This window comes from Fusarium oxysporum, chromosome 3 (genome assembly GCF_000149955.1).
Source record: "Fusarium oxysporum f. sp. lycopersici 4287 chromosome 3, whole genome shotgun sequence".
Taxonomy (NCBI): Eukaryota; Fungi; Ascomycota; class Sordariomycetes; order Hypocreales; family Nectriaceae; genus Fusarium; species Fusarium oxysporum.
This window is the reverse complement of record NC_030988.1, coordinates 3383993-3407002: the sequence shown is the minus strand read 5'-3', so window position 1 is coordinate 3407002 and position 23010 is coordinate 3383993. Positions and strand designations below refer to the sequence as shown.

The following is a 23010-nucleotide window of genomic DNA, read 5'->3' as shown; positions in this document are numbered from 1 at the left end:
ATGTCAGGACTCAGGCTATACAAGAACGGCGGCTGGATAGACGGGAACGACATGTACGACCCAACAGGAGATGTCTTTGGTCTCCTCCGCATAGGAAGGGACGGTCTGTACGTGAACACTGAGGTCGGAAAGACTACTGTTTCAAACCAGGCCGTCTCGGAACTCCAGCCAGAACCATGCAATCATCACACTGCTTCATCAAACCAATGCCTGAATGTCGACCTTTGGCACCGAAGACTCGGCCATGTTAACGCATATCAGGTGTCACAGACTGCCAAAATGACCAGAGGAATGTACTGTGACGGCCACCACGACCATCAGCCTTTCAATTACTGCCTCGCCTGCGACATCGCAAAGGCCCTACGATGGACTCCGCGAAATAAACGGAAACGAGCCTCCAGGGCCGGGTTCATTCATGTTGACACCTTCAAAGTCAATCCACCGGGCATTAGAGGCGAACGATGGGGAATGATTGCCACAGATGACAGGCATAGAATGAGATGGGCCTACACGTTCACGAGGAAGGGGATGGCTTCGGAACTTCTAGGCCAGCTCATCTCCAAGATACGAACTCAGTATGGCATCCGAGTGTACGCAATCCAAATGGATGGCGGCTCTGAGCTCTATGGTGCGTCTCTCAAAAACCTCGAGTACACTCACGGCGTCAAGATCATCAAGACGACACCATATACTCCTGAATTTAACGGAGTTGCTGAGCGCTCTAACCGCATCATCTTTGACAAAGTCAGAGCAACCATGGAATCGGAAAGAATCCCGATAGAGCTCTGGCCATTGGTCCTGGAAGATATGGTGCGCAAGACAAACGTGACAGCCACCAGGGCAATTGATGGCCTCACTCCCATGGAAAGCTTTCTCAACGAGGCCTTCCCCGGACAAGACAACAAGCCGGATCTGTCCGGAGAACGAATCTGCGGCTCACAAGTCACGATACACATACCGCAGGAACGAAGATTGAGATCACACAAGTTTGGCCCAAGAGGAGAGGCTGGAATCTACCTATGCATGGAAGGTTCACAGATCTACACCTGCTGGGTGCCCTCTCGCAGGAAGGGACATCAGATCGTCCGTTCTGCAAATGTACAATTCTACGAAAAGGTTGGGGAGACAGAACTCCTGACCGAAACTGAGCATGATGTTGAGCCGGAAATCCGCAAGAACGGAGCTCCCATCTCAAGCCGGCCACAGTCCGTCACGGAGCAGACAAAGACTCCAAGGCCACAAAGGTCTGAAGTGAACAATCTTCAGCATGCTGAGGTGCATAATCCTCAGCATGGACAGACGACAACATCCATGACATCAGCTAAGCTGCCCGATCTCCGAAAAGAGGTGATCACTGAGCCCAAAACAATGACTGAAGCGCTTCAAGGTCCGCAAAGGGAGCATTGGCTCAGAGCAATACACAGTGAGCTGCGCAGTCTCCTCACGAAAGGAACTTGGCGCATGCTGGACCGCAACCAAGCTCACAATAGGCCACTTACCGTCAAATGGGTATTCAAGGTCAAGAAAAACGAGGACGGCAACCTCGACAAGTTCAAGGCGCGGCTGGTGGTCAGAGGCTTTGAACAACAGTTCGGCTTTGACTACAACCAGACCTTTGCCTCTGTTGCCAAAGCGGCGACTTGGAGAATCCTCCTCACCGTTGCTGCCTGTCTTGACTGGGAGATTGAGCAGATGGACGTGTCGACGGCGTTCCTGGAAGGGGACCTCGAGGAAGAAGTCTTCATCGAAATGCCGGAAGGGCTTGTAGAGTATTTCGACCAACACCCAGAAGACCGTCCGCCAGGATTCTCAACCGAGAAGATCTGCAAACTGATCAAATCCCTCTATGGACTCAAACAGGCGCCTCGGCAATGGCAAAAGAAGCTGAAGGAGGCCTTGGAATCCCTTGACTTTCGACAAGTAACGTCTGACACGGCCGTATATCACAATCCCACAACGGGAGTGATCATCATCACATATGTGGATGACTTCCTCATCATGGGCAGCAACAAGGAAGCAATCCAAGGGTACAAAGCCCGCCTGGGAGAGATCTTCACAATGACTGATCTCGGTCCCGCCAGCCATTTTCTTGGAGTAAGAATAACCCGAGACAGGAACTCAAGGCTGATCTACCTTTCCCAGGATGCATATTTTACCAGAATACTGAAGAAATTCGGCTTAGAGGATTGTCGACCGGTCAAGACCCCGATGGAGCGAAATTCACTCTCGACACTGCAACCAAGAGACAATGGCGACTCGGCTTCTCCAGAAGAACGAGAAGACTATAGCTCGAAAACCGGCTCGCTGATGTATGGAATGACCCAAACCAGACCCGATTTAGCTTTCCTACTCTCGGTACTCTCAAGATACATGTCGAATCCATCACCAACACATTCACGAATGATCAAAAGAGGTCTCCGCTATCTACAGCAGACAAGAGACCACGGCCTGGTGCTTGGGGGCGTCAAGAAAGATCCTGAATCCGCTTGGAGCATCACAGCTTGGGCCGACTCGGATTGGAAAGGCGACACTGTTACGGGAAGATCGACGTTTGGATGGCTTGTTCAACTTGAAGGATCTACAGTCTCATGGAGGGCCAAACGGCACGAAACAGTGGCACTATCGACTACCGAGGCTGAATATACAGCACTCTCCCAGTGTGCCAGAGAATTGGCCTGGACTAGGAACCTCTTCTCTGAACTGCTCCTTCCGCTACATATGCCTATCCCACTGAACGGCGACAACCAGGGTTCCCTAAAGCTATGCAGAAACCCTGAGCTTCACCAACGGACAAAGCACATTCCGTTAACCGAGCACCATATCCGAGAAGAAGTTGAAGCCGGGAATATTGATGTGCAATACGTCAGCACACATGAGCAGGTAGCAGACGGACTCACTAAACCATTGAACGCCGTCAGCCACGGTCACTTTCTAGAAGCAATTCGAGTCAGTGCATGTCCGATCGAGGAAGCAGGTCGTATTATTTGGAGTACTGAAGTCCACGATGACTCTGTGCCCTGAAGACAAGGTGGATGGGGGCGTGTTGGAAAATCCGGGAATCCCCTTCCCTTCAGGATTCAGACTGTTAGTCTGAAAGTCCTAGATTTAAAGTTCAAAGTCCTAGATACAATCATCTAGAGATATAAACCCGAGAATAACTCTCAGCTCAATAATGAACAACCAAGTTTCATAAAAATACATTTTCACCCAGCACTACTGCGCAATATAAACAACAATATCCCCATCTTTGACGGATCAGGTCGCCTCGGACCTGCTGAGGTTTTCGATGCTGAAGCTGCCGGGGCTTTTGAGGGCCTGAAGGCTGCTCTAAACCTGCGAGAATTAGCAACACAGAATATATTCATCTGCCTAGATAACCTGGCAGCCGCCACGTGTCTACGAGGCACTCCTTCTGAATCCTCTCAAAACGTCTTTCTCGAGTTCCAAGCTCTGACGACATCGCATGGAGCCATCCAAGTTCGCTGGGTGCCAGGGCACTCCAACATCCCCGGCAACGAACAGGCCGACAAGCTGGCAAAGGCAGCGTCATCGCTCCCAGAGCCCGAAGGCGCTCAACCGACGCTGGCTTACCTACGAAGAATCGCAAGACAGAAGCCCAAAGAAGCGTTCCAGGCGTGGTGGTCCACCTCCGCTCCTGAGCAGTACAAAAGACTCAATCTCAAGGCGACCACAGGCTGCCCGCCGGAGCTCTCGCTCCCGCGCGCAGCCTTGCACCATCTGCTGGCAGCGAGATCCCTCCATGGGGACTTCGCTGCGTATCACGAGAGATTCGACCACAACGACGCACGCCTGGTCTGCTCATGTGGCCGACGCAAAGCACCGGATCACATCTTCTACTGCAGAAAAGTACCGCTGCGTCATCGGATGAGGCTTGCACCCTCTCCGAATACGGCAGTGAACCTTGCAATAGGAAGAGACTTCAGCAAATTCATCGACCTGTCCAAGGACAGCGCGTTCTTTGGAAAGATTTGCCCTCGTTATTAGGCGACGATGACCTGAGAAGCACTCGCGACTCTCCTTACCTCTATATCTTCCACACATCTCTTTTGTTACCTTTTCTTCCTCTCTTATATGCTCACGGCCAGATGAAGGGCGACACCGCGCCCCTCACCTGGCCGGGACCACCTTGAGGTGGTCCCGAGCTGCCGCACACAGACTGATCTCAGCTCTTCTGACATCAGGCTCCAAAAGCGGCTGCGATATGCCAGCTGCGCCTTGTCATCCCGCTGACGGGTAACGGGCTCGATGGGATGCGCCATTTGTGCCGATGATATGCTGGATGGGGTGCGGTCTACTGACCCGTTTGCGGAACTTGGATGCCACGGGGAAGACTAATTTCGCGTCGCGAAATGACTAATCCTTTATGGCCAATAGCATTTCTGTAACTAGCGTGTAGATAGATTCCGATTCCTCTAGCCCAGCACGTCCTGTGCCCCAGTAGGGGACTTTCGGAGCCGATGACCCCCCGGGCGAAAACCATACGTAACATAACATAAATTCAACCGATGGTCAACGTTGAAAGCATCTAGGTGGAATTGAAACAATCAATGCGAGTGTCAAATGGAATTGATTGAATCGATGCACGTGACTTCAACTTCCATAAAATTGACGGGATTGAGTTGATGGTTGAATTGATCGCCAGCCTGGTGCAGGCCGTGCAGTCACAAAGCCAAGAGGAAATTGAATTACAATCGATTCTGAACTGGGAAATAGCAATCAATTTGTTTTCCGTATTTCTAGTGCCTCTTTGTGAGGGGATTGAAAAGTAGCAGTTTGTATGGGGAAACTTTTTTTTTTGCTTGCTGGTAGGTGGACTCATTGACCAATGGTATCAGAGTGCTCCGCAAATCCCTCGCAGCCCAAAGAACGCCCCACCAAAACCACAGTTGCACGGGAGCCCCGTTTATTGTGAACTCATCCTCCCGGATTAACGGCCCGGCTGCTCCTTGTCGACAGCGCCAGATGAGGCCTAATAAATGGCGGATGCAGGGGTCGAAGCGACAAATGCCGGGATGGCATCGTCTAAACGTTTATCTGGAGTTAAGCTCAATGTCCGTCTGGCGTCAGGCGGGGCACGTCAGCAACTTGCATAAAATTCGCGCTTCTGACTGGTCAAGGACGCCCACATGATCACATTAGGAACATGCCACCGACCTTCAGTCAGAAAAGGCGCCAAACAGCCGGTGATGACTCACGTTGTTCGAGGCTCATTTTGCATTAGCTGGCACATTTGGCGATGTAAGAATCTTCTCACCTCTGGTCCGCGCGCCCAGCTGCCCGGAAAAGCTGTGAGAAAGGCGGTCAGACGGCGCGATATGGGGCCGAGATGATCTGCGCCCATCGCGAAAAATTCATGAATAATTTATAATCGATAATTTTTCAGGAGGGTGTTGTCACGATATTCACGATGCGGCCCATCAATATAAATTGCTTCCCCATGATGGCAGTTCGTCCGGATCATGATCAGGCCAGCCCACGATTCGCGTCGCTCAAATTGCAAGCCACATCCATCAACATCAACTACCGATACCGATCGCCATTGTCACGATCCAGCTCGCAGCTATGGCACGCTTTCAAGACCATCTATCCTCGGCGTTCAGAAGAAACAGTCAGAAGAGCTCAGCCATTACCGTGGAATCTATCAGCCAAAGCTCACACATTGCCCTCTCCAGCGATTCTGAACAGGGTCTCCAGCTGTTGGTCTCGGGCGAAGTGACTGTTGAAGTCCATGAACAGCGCGTGTATATGGCCCGACTTGATGCCGACTTAAAACTCCACATCGAATACAAACGGCCCTTCAAGTCACACTGCAATGCTTGCCGAAACTGGAACCATCAACTGGCGAGCTGTCAGCTCCTCACTCAACCAACGACTCTCGCTTATGGGAAACACACATTCCCCTTTTCAGCTCTGATCGAAGGAGACCATCCAGCCTCAATGGAAACTTCACTTATTTCGGTCAAGTATGGCCTTGCAACTGAGACCCAGTTCGCCCGCCACGGAGTCGCTTCCCTCGAGACGGCCAGGAACGAACATGCCATCATCGTCAAGCGTTCACCTCCCGATCCTCGAAGTTCACAACGAACGGTGACCACGGTCGATCCAATCACGATTATTACCCATCACGAGCCCGTTATAGACGCCGAGAACTCCAACAGATTCTCTTTCGAGCTAGAGGGATTGAACGGTTCTAATGGTGCCATTGGGGACCTTCAATCATGGAAGCTCGATGAGATCAAGTGGCATATAGTTCAGACAACAAAAACTACCCAACCAGCGTGTGAGAAGCACCGTCTCGCTTCCCTTTCGGACATGGGTCGAGTGATGCGGATACGGGACACACAAGTGCTTGCGAAGTGCGGAATAAAAGATGGCTGGGCACTCGATGGTACTGCTGGGAACTCAAAAGCGAACATGGGGTTTGACTATACGATCAAGAACCGGCAGCCACAGAAAGACAGACCAGGGTTTGCATGCGATAACAAATGGGCTGGTGGCTTTGAGATTTCGCACCGGCTCCATGTCTGGTTCTGTCTATCGCTGGAGCGGTCCCAATCGGCCAAAAAGGGATTCACAGAACGGGTCATGCGTGTGTCCTACGACGTTATACTCACGGACCCTACGAGCAAGGACTTGGACTGGGGCCCTCATGTGCCACCCACGTATGAAGAAGTCGGCGGTTCACCACCAGACTACCACGACGACGAGCCTTAAGTTAAGGATGAGTGAAGGGGTGTTGATGAAGAGTAAAGGAACCAGGGTAGGCAAATGAGAATAGATACTTAGTGGCACCACAATCTAGAATAGAGATTTATTTCTCATGCCAGCATTTCAGGCTATTGGGTGCTCTACCATGAACTATTTAGCACTTTAAGCCACTAGCTCTGTACAGTATTGAGCACCTGTACCTTCCTCTCCTACAATAACTCCTGTTTATAAAACAAAGCCCCACATATAAAGTGTAAGTAGATTCGCAAACTGTGTACACTCTTACCCGACACTAAAAGCGCGGAGCTGGCTGTGCGAGAGTGCATAGCCCAGAGACTCTTGTCGCAGCACCCAACGAATAAGAGTCTCCTCCTGGCTCTTTGAAATACGCTGGTGGGCCTGGATACGTTCATTCCTGCTTGCTTGACCGGAAAGTCGTCTCGAAATGGTCCACTGAGGTACTCCACGTTTCTGGGCCGCCTCATTCTGTGAGAGGCCTCTATCGGTGGTGTCGAATATAGCCTCAGCTACGTCATCTTCGGTATAATAACGGCGAACTATTACGAAAGGGGTTGTGGCGAGTAAATTAGGTGAAAGTTCGGCTTGAGTGGATGGAGTCGCCTAAGGTACATGAGGAGAAATGCGAAAGAATTCAAAGTGCTAGAGAACTAGGCCACAAGGCGGAACGGGGAAAAGTCAAGCCGATATGGAAATTTGATGAAAACTGCTATACAACATTGGTATAGGTTTGCGAGTATCTACGTTCTTGGCTGAATGCGATGTACTTGGAAATTCGGAGTTTGTATGGGAAAATTGAAATTTTGGTGGTCCATTAGGTGGGGGCGCCCACTAGGTGGTCCTGGATGGTAACGTACTCAATATCGGCGGTATATATGAGTGACTCTCCGGGTTTGAGAAGTTCTGGGTAGTTCTTGTTACTAATGGCCCAGGCAATCCTAATCTGCTTGCGCGAGATAGCGACTCCTTCCAGAATCTTTTGGCCGAGGGGAATAGGCTCTTGAGAGTTCTTTTTCAAAATGAACATTTCTTGCTCCCCATAACGAGTGCTGTTAAAATCCGTGAAAGTACTCGAACCAACGAGTAAGTAATCCCCATTAGGTAGATATTGTACTCGTAAGTAGCCGCCATGAGGATAGTCAGTGAGGAGTGTGACCACTTTGGACTTGACATCATAAAGAAAGGCGTCGCCGTAGGTTTTAGACATGAAAGCCAGAAACTTCCCGTCAGGTGACCAGGCGGGCCTTTCACCAAAATGCGCGACCTTCTAAGTATCAATAGGTAGATCCTGCGTAGGATCACACTCCCTGCCATGTGGGCGGAGGTTTGGGGTGGAAGTAGCCAGAACAATCGTAATGAATAAGAAAATTAGCACGGCCTTGAGGCCGCTTGATCTGATACCTAGCATCATGGAGCAAAAGAAGACGTAAAGAAGAAGCTCACGCAAAAAGCTGTCAGTTTGGCTCGGGCGAGAATATTTATCAACGATGCTCCGAAGATGGTGAAACCTCTTCTATTTATACCCCTTGAGCGAAAGGTTAGTGCCTTGGATAAACATCATATTGACTTTTTTTCGGCAGGAACTCTGGTATACGGGGCCAGAAGATGAATTGAGTGATAGCTGGGCGTCATCATTCACACGCTGCGGACTTGGTGACCTAGCATGGATGGAGCGGACTTGTACCTGCCTATTCAGGCTAAGCGCTCAACAGGGGTATTTGCTCCTTCAGACCAGATACCTTGTTGTAGGTTGCAAATATTGTAAGCCTTGGACGTGTGATTGTAATATAGAATGACACCCCTCCGCGCACTTAGTACTTCCTTATTTGGAAAGTCTCCTGTTCAGACACCTGGCTCCCACAGTTGTAGTGACAAGGTTCGTTGGAACCAATCATTCTCACAGATCAGGTCCGCCAGATCACAAGGACAGGAGCCCCATATTTAGTGTGGAGGGATCGTGAACCTAGAACTCAATTTACCCTGGTCCTAACAAAAGACCAGCTCGGGTGAAAGGAAGAAAGAGTACAAAATCATACAACGCGATTCTGCTGACTTCGTAGAACACTTACCATGGACCGTGTGTCAAGGAGTACAATATGATAAACGCATGGATTCAGAAACAGGTTGTGCACTTTGGTCACAGGAAGGAAAAGAGAGGCAAAAGGCTTCTATTGCAATGCTTCAAGTGCTACATCTGGATGCTATAACATGTTCATCACAGTCTCAGTTATCATGGGAATTTGTAATTTGTGATACAACGGTTTACTAGGACATCGTTGGACAGTTTCCAACCGAACGCATCACTATAACCAGCAGCTATGAAACTCCTGGGCCTTTTAGATTCATTGATATTTGAGGAGCAGAAATTCCTGTCGAGTTTTCGATGAGTTGTTGTTTCTTGACAAATTTAGCGAAAACCCCCAAGACGCTTCCTGGTGTACTGTTGGAGAAAGCATGTATCGGGCAGGCAGTCCCCCATTTGGTGTACAATGCAAACAGTGAACCTCATCGGCAAAATATTTCTCATTCATCTTATTTTTCCTTCTTGCTTACCGGATAGCTTATCAGTCAGTAGGACAAAGAGTTAGTAGTAATCAGGACAGACTTTGATTTGGGTGTTCAACTAGGAGCGAGGCCTTACTACCGTCGGTGTGGTTAACCTTAGCCGCTTAGCTTGGTGTTCGAGTTTTTGCCGAAACTTCGAGTTCTTTTCATTCATCTACCTAGTCTTGGTTGGTGATGTTTTCTTGGTGTACAAACTCTGACAAACATCTTACTCGCCTCAAGACTCTTCACTTGAATGCTCATCCCACGAAGTACCCCTTGCTTTCGTGCTTGCCAAACTCTACAAGGGCGATGGATGAGGCTGGAAGATTGAAACTGCCATCCTTGACTTTCTTTACTTTTATTTCGCCCTCCGGTGCACCCGATGAAGTTTCGAAACTCTGTCCAGCCCATGTTCTACACAAACAAAATACTAATTAGCTCCGTAAGTACGACTTTCGATGAATTAATGCGATCAGCTTACATTCCAATGGATGAGTTGGTTTTCTCCGATTCCAAAAGTTTGACTGTGGCAGGCTTATGCGTTCCTAGTCCCTTCATGCTGACCTGGATGCTCGACTTCTCACCTTGGGTGTGGACCTGGGTGTTGAGCACCACGATACGGACCAGCTTTGATGACTCCCAGATACCATAAGCGGTCAGTGTGATATTTGTAGTGGGCAACTCTACAATATAGGAGCCTGCAGATTTTCCAATGGCCTCATTAACAATGAGATAAGCGTGGTAGGAAGGTAAAATGTGGGGATGATCGATGTTCAGCCCGTCATCAGACTCATTTGTCGGCTGGATGGAATTGTAACGGAAGCCCACGCCGTGGTGCATGTAAAGACGCTCGACGCCAATTGAAGCGCCCAGAAGAATCCAGTCAACCATCCAGAGTGCTCCCTCGACAGTGTTGCTTAAACCTGGGATCCCGTGGCTGTGGTTAGTCAGTCTCATGCAATAAAAGCGCCAGGTTACAGTCCCATTTACTTTGCATAAGAATTCGTTTCGGCCTAGAACGTTGTTAGTCACCGCCTCCGCGCGTCTTTATTTGGCCACTTACTAGTATGTACGATAATTTCGACCCCCTAACGGATTTGATCCCACCCGTCCTGGTGGTCATGTTGGCGCGTACAGCCCGCTTGTTCATCAAGTCACCAACAGTGAATGTCTTTCCGGCACTGTAGCCTCCTGAATAGGAATGTTCAGTGAACTGAGAGATCTTGCCTTTAAGCTTCTTGTCAGCGAGTATTCCGCCGATGAGGGAGCCCTCCGGTTGCCATTCGGGAATATTGAAGCCGGTGTAGGCACCCGACGACAAACACGGGTGCCTAGACTGGGAGGGACCAAAATCGATCTCCTCGCTGACAGCTTTAGCGAACGAAACCCAGGTGTTGGTGTAATTTTGAATATCCCACTCTGGGCCGTAGGAACCAGATCGGGAATACCGGGTCTCGCCCCAAAAGTCTGGTTCGTTACCTAATTCCACCTGTGCAAGCCGAACATGTTTCGTCAGTTCTGAACGGCTTCCTTGGAAGGTATCGCCTAGAAGACGAGCCTGGGCAAGCGTCTCAGTTTTATTCAGGGCTTTAAAATTCAAACCCCACATAAACTCTGTACCCATAGGCAAGTTACCTGATAGAGCGTAAAAGTCTCGTCCGATATAAATATGATCGGCCTCGGGGTTGGGGATATCAGGGCTGGGTTTTGGAAAGGTTGCGTTCATCACTTTGACCCTAAGATCAACGGTCCCCCGGTCCTGGGAGTTGGCTCCGACTCGAAGAGTTGGCATCTGACCGGTACGGTCGCCGAGATTCTGCAGGAGCTGATTGAAATATTTGTTTGGCTTCCCGATTTCTCTGCCAGCCCAATCAGGCCAGCGATCCATCTCAATGCTGAACCCAGCAAGCGAGGGGGAGAGCTTTTCACTCCACGGAGGCCTTTCAGCTGGTAACAACAGCGTGAGCTGCTGTACTTCGGCAGCGCTGACATGGCCTAGAAGCCGTAAAGCCGCAAGCCCTTGAAAGAAGAAACTAAACATGATCGTTGCGTTATTCCGAAAGATGTATGAGAATGGAACAAGCAGGGTTCAAATCCATACCACGAAATCCACATATGGATCCATAATGTGGATCCATATCCATTCCATTCCATTCCACGTGGGCTTCAGCATTTCCATATCCACGCCACGAAGCCCCTTCCACATGTTCCACATGTGGAAATCGTGGAATATTTTAGGTGGGGTTCGAAAATACCTTGATTTCCTTGTGAAATCCCGCATATCCTAAGTACTTTCTATCACCCACAACAACACAACATCGATTTGCCACCCCATTTTCCTCCGTACACAATGAGTCCATTCTGGGGGCTTCACTGTTACTCGCGTTACTACCCCAAATCGAAATGGCCACTCCCCATCCTACCAAGTCAACCACATCCGTTCCAGAACGAACAGAAGAGGACAATCAACGGCTCTTTCAGCTCTACAAAAGCTGGATCTTGACGGAGAGAGACGGCAAGGCGCGTCTATAGGTATATCGGTTCGGCTACGAATATCCAGCATAACAAGAAACAGGAACGTCGGTGGGTGTGTTGCCTTTGCGTCAAGCAACGGCGGATTTTAATGGACCAATGACAAAAACATTGACGTCACCGAGGGCGGGCGGGACCCATTAATTACCATTGTTGGACGAAGTAGGTTTCCATTCCACGAATTCCACAATATGGATCCATTTCCATAATGGATCCATTTCCACCCATTCCACATCGAAATTATTAGTCAGCATCCATATCCACGCCATATTCACAAATGTGTCGTGGAGTGTCGTGGATTTGAACCCTGGGAACAAGTAAATGCACAAGCTTTCGAGAGCCACAATTCGTGTTGAGTCGCCGTAAGTCCGGCTGTTGGGGTAGACAGATTAATGTATCACACAACTGTTACTCAGAGAGTGGTGGGGGAAGGTCGGAAGTAGCTCACTCCGACTCTAGAAACCCGCTAGACCAAATTGCGTCGTGGTCTTCTCGGTCCTCGGATAATGAACAATGTAATCACATTACAACATGAGCAGGTCCAAGGCGGATCACGGTGCAAGATCAATGACACCTAATCTTTCGAGGGCTTTTTTAGTTCACTGATCTCCTGCTTCTTCTGAGTTCGAAAAGTTTATTGGTGGGATAATACGGCTTGGCAGCACGAAGATGGTGATGGAGCTTGTAGCATAAGGATTGGACCGGAACGTCAAAGTTCTAATGTAATGTACATTCAATACGTGCCACGTGCTTTTACCTAGGCCAAAGGAAAAGATACGGTTGGCTACGGTCAGAACTCAATGCCCGACCGCATAAAATGAAGCTATGGATGATACAGTATACGCGTATAGAAATTGTAGTTGTCTGACGCATTATAGACTATTTACCCCGCAATTGTGAGGGGTCAGATTTGAATAAACCCTGCGCCTGTTATTGACTAGGCCTATGGTAGCCTAGAAGCTGCTTGAAACCTGCCTGATGTGGCTAATAGTTGCTCATAGCCGTTCATTCATCGGCGACCATTCCGCATTCCCATTCCTAGACAGTATTTCCTTGCTGGATATTAAGATTTACTAAAATTTGTTCAATGTTTCGCTTCGCCTTGACACATCGGCTTGTTGTCCGACATGGCTGAGTGCATCGATGCTCACCTTCAAGGGTCAACCGCAATGGCGGGGTATCTCTGCAGGGGACCTGGAATTGCTGGGAGAGGATTGCTTCGCATGATGCAGGTAAATTGCCAGCACCTTGCAACCTCGACACTTCGGTGAAAAGAATCGAGAGAAACGACAAACATTCCAACAATTACTCCAAACTCAACAATACTTTGCACCAAGAATTTTTCTTCGAAAACCCTCACTGATCAAGGAGATATTCACAGAGTTTCCTACTTGCTTTTGATCACTGCCAATGTAATCCGTAGGTAGATTTTGGCTGGGGACTTCGACGTATTTGTTTAGTATGTAAGAAAGAAAGACGATTGGTTCGGAATGTCGACCGGCCTCCGCTCCCCAAGACTTCTTCTACCCCAGTATCTTGTGCAGCAGACGTGTTTGTGGGTACCTCCCACGATCGGCTCGATATTGATCATGGGTTGGTGGAAGGGCCTGCTCTGACGAGCCATCTGTCTAAAGAATGGAATAATTGTTTGGCAATTCTAATCGCGGTTTTAGAAAACAATTCTCTGTTTCGGAGTGAAACCTGCCAGTGCTCCATATTACGTAAAAGATAAACAGACATAATAAAGTCGATGACAGAATCTTGTCAGAGTAGAAAGAGCTTGTAACGAGTGTGGCCGATTATACGACAATCACAAGTCAATATTACTACTTCTACAGGATGGTTGGCATATCGCTCCGGAAGACGTTGCACTGCTCGGAAACTTGACCGACACTTGCGCCAATCTACTAATCAGTGTGGCTATGGTGTCACTGTTGCAGTACGAGGTAATCACATTTCATAAATGCCACTAAAGACATGCGCGGCTGTAGCACGAAGAGCCGAAATTGGCCTATCAAAGGCGCGTAGAAAATCACAGCTCCACCCATACCGCAGTGATAAATGATGAGCTTCCTGTTTGGGCCGCACATTCGCTCTCATGCACCTCCAGATTGCATGTATGGCCGCACAGCCCTGTATGACCAATAAGGAATTTCGATGTGACACTAAAAGTCCAATATGTGTGGTATTGGGCAGGCTTTCTAACCATACGCCATACGCCATATGGACCTGAATGGTTTATGGTATGATTTATTCCTGTATGGCGAACTAAACCATATATTGCCCATACGGCAAATGACGTCAAACCGGTCAAGGGCCCACATCTTGTTAGATACGCGAGTAGGTTTAATATCCAATTAAAATAGGGTTAATTTTCACACTTGGGGATCAATCTCGTCCCCAGGAGCTTCTGTCTCTGTTCTGTCCTTTTTAGGTGTTTTCCCCGCTACCCGGTATTGATATAAGGGATTTCCCGGTGATCCGCCGGATCCGATGATCTGCCGGACTCACACCGATATTCACTCCCAACTTTAATCTTTAATAACTCAACAACCATGGCAGCAATCGATAAAGCGCTCGAGTTTCTGAGAACCTCAGGATCTATTAACTATGCTGCTACCGCTAAAAAGTTCGAATGTGACGAGACTACCCTGCGCCGCCGCCATCAGGGCAAACAGAGGGCAAGACGCGATGCCGACTCTTTGTATAAATCTCGTCTTTCAAAACAACAGGAACAAGATCTTGTTACTTATATCCGTAAACTCTCACTGCGTGGCATTCCGCCAACCCTATCCATGATCCGAAATTTTGCCCAGGACATAGCCAAAATCGAGGTCGGAAAGAACTGGCCATACAGCTTCGTCCAGCGCCATCGCAACGAGATCGATTGTACCTGGTTTGATGGATTTGATATAGCACGAAGAAGAGCCGACAATGCTTCTCGGTATAGAGCATATTTTGATCTAGTAAGCAGACTCGTAGCGCCTTTGGTCCGTTGCTAATCATGGAAGATCCGTGAAAAAATCGACAAATACGACATCTTACCTCAGAACACGTATAACATGGATGAGAAGGGATTTCTCCTGGGCGTAATCAACCGAACGAAGAGAGTATTTGATGTCAATGCTAAAAGGCAAGGTAAATTGCTCGGTGCTTCCCAGGATGGGAACCGATCGTGGATCACATTCCTGGCGTGCATCTGCCAAGACATGACATCGCTACCCCCATTCCTCATCTACCAGGGCAAGCCGGGACAAGTTCAGGACACTTGGCTCACTGACTTTGATCCGGAGCATCAATCAGCCTTCTTTTCCACGTCCGAAACTGGCTGGACGAGTCACGAACTGGGGAAAGAGTGGCTGATTGGTGTTTTCGACCGCTTTACTAAGGCGAAAGCAAGAAATGGGCGCGATTACCGCCTTCTCATCACCGATGGACACTCTAGCCACATCAATATGGACTTCTTGGACTGGTGCGACGCGCATCGGATCATCGTTGCGGTGTTCCCACCTCACTCTACTCACCGACTGCAACCCCTTGACGTCTCGCTTTTCGGGCCCTTATCAACAGCCTATACCAACCGACTTGTTCAGTGGACTTCAAAGACGCAAGGCCTCACTGGGCTATCCAAACGCGAGTTTTGGGTCCTGTTCTGGGGTGCATTGGAAGCTTCTTTCACTCCGGAGAACATCGCCAGTGGGTGGAGACGGACGGGTCTCAAGCCTTTCGATCCGGACGTCGTCCTATCTCAGGTTTCGAAGAATACGGACGATGACTCAGATGTGGAAAGTGGCTTGGATGATTCCATTGCTTTACAAGAACCTACTGCACGAGAATTACGACGACTTGTTGATCATGTCGTGAAGCAATCCTCAGTCAGCTCTGACACAGGCGCCCGAAAGCTAAAGAGAACCCTTGAAAGCCTTCAGGCCGAGGTTGAACTACTCAGGCATGAGAACCAAGGCCTCCGTGAGACAATTATCCGTGAAAAACAGCGCAGGCAGCGTGGTAAAGCCCTGAAAGACTATATCTTTGATCGTGTGGATCCTAATTCAGCTCAGGTGTTTAGCCCGCGAAAGATCGCCCAAGCTCGCCAGAAGAAAATTGAAATGGAGGCGCAGAAGGAAGAGGAGGTTCTCCAGAAGAGAACTGAAAAGGCTCTGCGGCAGAAAAGAGTAGAGGAGCAAAAGCAACTGGTATTAGAGAGGAAGAGGCAGCGGGAGGAGAAAAAGGAAAGAAAACGGCGGGAAAAAGAAACAAAGCAGCTTGAGAGAGAAGTAAACCGGCAGCTTCGGATTGAGATGAAGAAGCAGAATCAGCGGAGTATACAACCGAAGCACCAGGCACGGCAGAATGGCTCAGATGGTCTCGAAGAGAATGGGGGCATTCGGGACGAAATCATCGTCGTTCTTCCTGTTGAGACAGTGTGGCTAAGGTGATCCGATCTGCTGGTGGCTGGGATGTGGATACTATGTAAGGAGCTGTGCTCCTCTCGGACACATGCAACTTAGAACTAACAACAATACAATCAACCCGTTTTTGCTTTAACAGGGATCCCGTCCCGCACTAGTCTCTTCCTGTTTCACAAGTGATGAAAAAGATCGTGACGAATTATGGCATTCAACATTTTGGACTTTTCTTGAGGCCAGCTACTGGATTTATTCCGCCAAATAGTTCGCAACCATGGTTGGCATTGATGATGTTACTATTCCCCGGTTCAGGTTATGTTTCGGGCACGCCGACTGGTCTCGTACCAAAGATATGAGCTTGGTAATCTGCTGACTCAGTATTTGTGTAAGTTAAGCGAACGCCATGGCTAACACCTTATCAACTCATTTACTCACGACTCGCTACTTCGAGATGAATATTAGTCAAAGGAGCCGTGGCCTGGCTTAAATCGCTCAGCAAATGAAATATCGTGTTTTTATGGTACAGAGCCTTCCCCGGTCTCAGGTCTCTGAATCTGGGGTGACGAGTATCACGTTGTCGTAATTGTAAGCTGGGATGAAAAACGGGAAGGTCGAAAATCCCCAATGTCAGCTCATGAACAAGGAGATACTCATTTTACGTAAAGTATTTGAAGGAAAGAACACGTATTATTGAGGGATTATTCGCATGTTGAAACTCAGATTTGGCGCATGTGAAAGTCGTAAGTTCTGTACGAATTTCGCCCTGATCACCCTATATCTCAACAGTCAAGCAGTTTAAGTTATGTATCCGAAGCAAGCGCGGTTCTGCAATGTAGGTTAACCTTCGGGATTTTAAGTTGACAACACGGTCAACCGTAGCATAAAATGGCATCTGGCACTTTAGCACTCTGGGACAACAATAAGCCGAGGACGTATTGCAAAAGGACCGTATAACCAATCATTGCATCAAGATTTCGACAACAAACACCAGAGTCCTCAAGCAATTTTACTGACCTTCCAAAAAAGGAAGCTCCTGTAGGCAGTGGGCCAGTGGCCAGACAGAAAGATATGCTTATCCCGACGTTCCCGCAATTTCAGGCTCTAATTTCACTATGGAGTAGTGCCAATCGCAAGATGAGTCCGTGTCCCCGATGGCTCACTAACATATCTGCGGTGTCTAAAATCTAGACATAAATCTGATAAAGTTGTGCACTGGAAGAAACAACTGGACAATAATAGCAAAGGCCCAACCAGTAGATAGGGGGCAGCTTTTATTATTAACCATTCTTGGCAATATTGTGAATCATCCATTGAAAAAGCCGTCCAAGTTAGTGGCTTTCAGAGTCGTACATATGGGAGCGTCCGCTTCCCCGCATAAGACCAGGCCCCCTCCCACCTGATTCCTTACTCCCCAGGAACCTTTCCACTAAACTTCCAGTGGGTATGGGGTAAAGTGGGCACATCTCTTGGAAAACTTGGAGGTGGAGTCTTCCCACTTTCTCTCTCTCAAAAAAAGCAGAAGGCTTAGCTCTGCCAAGTCGTCCATGCTGTCATATAATGATACCCATCACTCTAGATTCCCACATATTTAGCTACGCTAGATTGGACTGGTACGTGCCAAGAGATAGCACGGCTTGTTGTCGACGCGCGGATAGGTGCATCCTCTCCTTCGCCAAGCAATCCCCTCGACTCGATGATACAGGCCGAGGAAACAGGTGACGACTTGCCGAGAAATGCTCTTGGCGTTGGTAGGTAGGTAAGGTAGTTATAAAAATGCTAGAGAGCCCTGCCCCCTTGGCGCTTTTCTTCATGTCACACTCGTCGCGCTCTTTTTTGTGATCTGCGACAAGGTGCACGATTGTCAGCCAATTTGATCGTCTCACAACTTCATATTCTTTATTGTATCAACAGAAAGTCTGGTAGTTATGGGGTTCAATTTCAAGAGAGTTGTCGACTTTATCGCGCCTAGCGCAGATAAGGAAGACGATGGCCGTGATAAATGGCCCTCGCGTGCAGCCTTTGTGCTCGCTGCCATGGTACGTCATACCTCATTCTTCCATTCAAATCATTTTCAATCGTTGACATGATTTTTAGGGCGGTGCTGTTGGCCTCGGCAATCTTCTCCGCTATCCCTCTGTCGTCTTCGCCAACAATGGTCTTCAATGGTTCATTCCGTACCTGATCGCCCTCTTCTTCCTCGGAATTCCAGTTCTGTGCCTCGAGATCTGCATTGGCCAAGCCTATCGCGGCAGTGTCGTTGTTGCCTTCAATGGGATCAACAAGCATACCAAAGGTGTCGGCTTGGCCGTCATCATGAACGGATTTATTGTTGCTACTTACTACGTCCCTATCTTGGCCTGGATTATGCATTATTTTAGATGCTCTTTCGAGAGCCCTCTTCCCTGGAGCGGTCGCGGACAGGAATTCTACATGCAGGATGTTATCACCAATGACGACCCCATTGTTCCCGAGGGCTCTGGATACGTTGAGTATCCCGGCACAGGCTTTGTTGGCGAGACTGTCGGCTGGGCTGCTTTTATGTGGATGCTCGTATGGCTGTGCATGTTCAAAGGCGTTGGAACAACCGGCCGAGTTGTCTACTTCACCATGGGCCTCCCCGTCATCATGATCATCATCATTCTTGGCCGATCAGTTTCTCTCCCAACGCCTCGACTGGTATCAAGTATTATTTCGGTGAGTGGAATGGTGAGAAGCTCGGTAGTGGAGGTATTTGGCAAGCAGCTTGCGGACAGATCTTTTTCTCCATTGGCGTGGGCTTTGGATATTTCACATCATATGCTTCCTACAATAGCAAGCATGCCAATGCCGTGCAGGACACTCTCATTATTGCACTCTGCAACTCTCTATACGAAATTGTTGGTGGCTTTGCTGTTTTTGGTGTCATTGGTTTCTTGGGTTACTCGCCTGACGACTCGTCCATCTCGCTCAGTACCTTTACCGTTGGCTTCTTGACTTACCCTCTTGCATTGGCAGAAATGCCGGGTGCTAACGTCTGGGCTGTTCTGTTCTTCCTCACGCTGGCTGTTCTTGGCCTCAGCTCCGCTTTTGCTCTCAGCGAATCCCTTGTCACGCTCATCTGCGATTGTGGATTGGGTCGGAAGTTCTCTCGAGTACTGATCACTACTGTCATCATTCTTCTTTCCTTCCTCCTCTCCCTTATATATTGTACCAAATTCGGCTTCTACCTCCTCGACGCTGTCGACACATGGATTAACAACCTCTCACTTATTTTTGTGGTCTGGTGCGAGTGTGTAGCTGCTACGACCCTCTATCGCTATAAAGATGTCGTTGGGCAGATTGGATGGACTGGTTACCTAGTTTACAACATCGGTTACGTTTTATCTATGGTACTCGGTGTAGCAATCGGCCATGCCGTGAGCCCTGCTGCCGGTGCAGGTGTTGGATTCGGTATCTTCATTGCATCCAATATTCTCGCCATCATTCTTTCCAAGTCGCCCGATTCTAGACCTCCTGGATTGTTTGGCAAAAACAATGTATTGTCCAAGATGTGGTGGTTCTCATTCTACTCTGTATGTCGCACTTTAGTACTTAGCAGAACTTCTACTAATACGCTTCTAGTTCAACCAGCTTCGCCGGGATCTCAACATCGTCGTTGCTGGTGGAAAGCGATGGAACATCCCAGTCTTCTGGGGCTTCGTCCTCCGATATATCTCAGCCCCAATCTTGGCAATCATCGTTTCTTTCGCCTTCCCATTGTTCTACACTAAGCGAAACGACCCGCTACACATTTTCTCCTTCGCGTCCGCTTGTGGCGTTATGTGTATTGTTGCCGCTGGCTTCATCCTCCCGCGATGGTTTGACGTCTTCGTTCCTCCTGAGAAACTCCATCTTAGTGATACTTTCTATGCCCCTCAGGTGGTTATGGCTCCTCTTGAGGTTCACCACGACGAGGTTATTGAGCACGGAGAACATGCTGGAGAGGGACATGCCGAGCCTTACCCAAGGAAGAAGACAGAGGCTCAGAACTTCTAATACTGTTCATGACTTCATTATAGGCATTTTTAGCACATGTAAATTAACAGTACATAGTATAGTTCAACAGACACATCACATAAAGAAATTCCAGGCACCGTGGTCAATTTATAGGCAAAGTCCACTTAGGTGGCCCTCTCGATGCAAGAGCAGTCTTGGGTGACATATCAGCTTTCACTTTTCAGTCAGCTTTTACTTTTCACTTCCAGGTGAAATACGAATATTTGAAGCTGAATTGAATTCAGTGAATTCCAAAGCATGACAAAGCATGAGTTCGGGATCCTGCTAGTAACAATTCTATCAATGCAGAGGGAGACTTATCTAAGGCCGAAGTATCTCGTGCACCAAATAGTCTGTATTCATCTACAGAGAGTCTTTCCAACAGTAGTGCAAGTTGAGAAGTGACCAATCATTGAAGGAATATCGAGAAATTAAGCCAGAAACAATACCCAAGAACTTGCATCGTCTCAGGGTGTATGCCAATTCCAGGAACTTGTAACAGAAAACTAACTGAATCATCGTCTGTTATTGTTTGAAATCCCTGCTTCGGTAAAAGCAAGACGCAGACAGATTCAACCAGAATATTCTGGTACATACAGTGTGTCCCCGCATGTCCATGTGTTCTTGTTACAGTACTGCTTATCTGTTCCTACACAGGTCGCATTGCCGTTATCCGGGCCACAAAGACCATTGTAGGCGCGAAGTGGCTCAGGAACTAGTGATCGATTAGTTATTCATGTCAAGCATTCTTCGTGACCTTGCGTAGGACTCACATCCTTCCACGCAGTATCTGATATTGGGATGAATAGTCTTGCAGTCATTATTGAGCCTATGGTTCAGGTAGTAAAATGTATCGATGGTGATGTGATACTTCTTAAGGATCAAAGCGCATGTATTGTCGTCGATTTGGGATCCTGTCAGAGTACTGAGCCGCCAGTTGATACCGCCAACATCCATGACACTAGCCTTCCAAGTTGCTGGCTGGCATCCATCATTCGATTGGACTGGATTAATGAGAGCCAACCCAAGCAGCGAAAGTTTCATGGACAAAGATGGCCCCATTGTACTTGATTTTGATAAAATGTAACTGGAGCACTGTGAAGGTTAGGGTGGTTTTGACAGAGCAGCGTATACTTGATGAACATAGAAGATGTTATCATATCATCGAATGGCTCTACTCCCATGAAACGAGTATGACTGGAATCTAAACGGGGCTGTTAAAACTAGGTCCGCTTTACTTGTTGGCCTTTGCAGATCTTGAAACGGATCAGTGCCCATTTTGTTGGCTCTGCACTGCACGAGCCTCCATCATGGTGTTATCGGTCATGTCCGGTTGAATTGTATGTTTCAGATCAATTCTGAGCTAGTAGATGCATAGTAACCAATAGTGCCTAGATTGAGTTAGTTGATTTCTTGAGCGTAGCCAAAATTGTCAATTTCAGCGGCATGCGCGGAAATTGTACAACCACGCTCCCTATGGGCCCGGATTGCGTAGTCGTTGTGGGCCCTAGCCGGAGCTTCGGCGTCCAGTCGGATGAATACACGGAGGTCCACTCGTAGTAGGGCGCCTGCAGTCGGTTGTCCCTGGCGATGAGGGGGCTGTTGTTGTTGACGTTGTTGTTGATGGTGTCGGGGTTGGTGGGCAAGGGCGTTGTTTGCAGCCGGGGGCGAGGCCGCGATGGCGCTGTAGGTAGTAGGTGCGGGAACAGATTTGGCGTTAGTGAGCGCCTGATTCTAGGAGTCTTAGGAAGCTATCGGTAACCTTTTAAGCGAATTCTTGTTTAGGCCCAGTGGTGAATTATTTTGCTGCTTCTTTAAATTTAGCGTAGAAGGCCTCAAATACCTTTAACTTGCTTGGCATTGTACTCCTCCGCTCGGTCGCGTGCGAGCTTAGTGGCTGCTTCAATAAGAGAGACTGGTTGCTGTTCAGTAGTCGGGGCAGGGTCAGAGGAGGGGGCGGGGTTGGCGAGCTGGGACCCTTCCGTGGCCGCAGGAGTAGAGATCGCATTGAGAGGCGAAGACGACGTTTGAGCCGTCCTCCCGAAGGCGGGCGGGACCCCAACAGGTCCATTCACGACAGCGGGGCTGTTTTGTAAGAGGGCAGTGCGGGCTCCTCGATTGAGATTGGCAGGAGTGTGGATTCCCAGGTCAAAAGGGTCCGGGACAATACGCGAGCAGGAGGTGACGGATGCCATCGCCGCCGCGGTGGGCTGCGCGAAGCGTTAGGGTTACTGTCTCAACACCTGCATGCCAAGAAAGTGTGCTTGAAACCGCATCCCTATCGCATCGTGTTTGCGCATGAATCGACAAATGTCAAATGCGACTTCTCTCACCGTTTCCAATCTCCCTCCCTGAACCCTCCACCCATATTCACCTAACCCCAGAGATTCCGCATCCTCTCCCCTTCAACCTCACCGTCACTCCAGAGGCCTCGTCATTGCTGACCTCTCTCATCCTTGTAGCCTTTACAGTCACGCGACCGTATCTTTTCTAACATCCTCCTCTCCATCTCGTAGAAACCAATTAATTCGCCGCTTAATACAACAAGGGATCCATGCACAAGCAAGCAGCTTCTCTCCTCAAATCTTTCTGGTTCCAAGTCACATGCTATTCAGCTTAACGTGTTTCAACCTACCTAGCGCCTTCCTTTAGCCTACAATTCTTTGTTGACCCATTCCCATCATCCGGTACATTCTGGGATCTCCATCCGTCGGTCTATACCGGAGGCTTCATCCATCAGTTTTCTACCCTCTCCTCTCGG

At 48.7% G+C, this 23010-nt stretch overlaps 6 protein-coding genes across 6 annotated transcripts; 2 read left to right on the top strand and 4 right to left on the bottom strand.

Annotated features, from left to right (window-relative positions):
* Nucleotides 1-5583: 5583 nt before the first annotated feature.
* On the top strand, nt 5584-6735 carry FOXG_06695 (uncharacterized protein; the record flags this gene model as incomplete). The annotated part of the gene is made up of 1 exon (XM_018385363.1): nt 5584-6735. The coding sequence occupies one exon, from the start codon at nt 5584-5586 to the stop codon at nt 6733-6735; it is 1152 nt and encodes a 383-aa protein (XP_018242680.1).
* An 826-nt stretch (nt 6736-7561) lies between these two features.
* On the bottom strand, nt 7562-7954 carry FOXG_19350 (uncharacterized protein; the record flags this gene model as incomplete). The annotated part of the gene is made up of 1 exon (XM_018399563.1): nt 7562-7954. The coding sequence occupies one exon, from the start codon at nt 7952-7954 to the stop codon at nt 7562-7564; it is 393 nt and encodes a 130-aa protein (XP_018242679.1).
* Nucleotides 7955-9551: 1597 nt separating this feature from the next.
* Nucleotides 9552-11335, bottom strand: FOXG_06694 (uncharacterized protein; the record flags this gene model as incomplete). Its single annotated transcript, XM_018385362.1, has 4 exons — nt 9552-9708; nt 9776-10231; nt 10285-10307; nt 10358-11335. 4 exons carry the CDS (start codon nt 11333-11335, stop codon nt 9552-9554), a joined length of 1614 nt encoding a protein of 537 aa, XP_018242678.1.
* Nucleotides 11336-18160: 6825 nt separating this feature from the next.
* Nucleotides 18161-20249, top strand: FOXG_06692 (uncharacterized protein; the record flags this gene model as incomplete). The annotated part of the gene is made up of 4 exons (XM_018385361.1): nt 18161-18271; nt 18330-18929; nt 18989-19786; nt 19836-20249. 4 exons carry the CDS (start codon nt 18161-18163, stop codon nt 20247-20249), a joined length of 1923 nt encoding a protein of 640 aa, XP_018242677.1.
* Nucleotides 20250-20821: 572 nt separating this feature from the next.
* On the bottom strand, nt 20822-21311 carry FOXG_19349 (uncharacterized protein; the record flags this gene model as incomplete). The annotated part of the gene is made up of 2 exons (XM_018399562.1): nt 20822-20964; nt 21023-21311. 2 exons carry the CDS (start codon nt 21309-21311, stop codon nt 20822-20824), a joined length of 432 nt encoding a protein of 143 aa, XP_018242676.1.
* A 773-nt stretch (nt 21312-22084) lies between these two features.
* Nucleotides 22085-22444, bottom strand: FOXG_19348 (uncharacterized protein; the record flags this gene model as incomplete). The annotated part of the gene is made up of 1 exon (XM_018399561.1): nt 22085-22444. One exon carries the CDS (start codon nt 22442-22444, stop codon nt 22085-22087), a length of 360 nt encoding a protein of 119 aa, XP_018242675.1.
* Between the last annotated feature and the right edge of the window lie 566 nt (nt 22445-23010).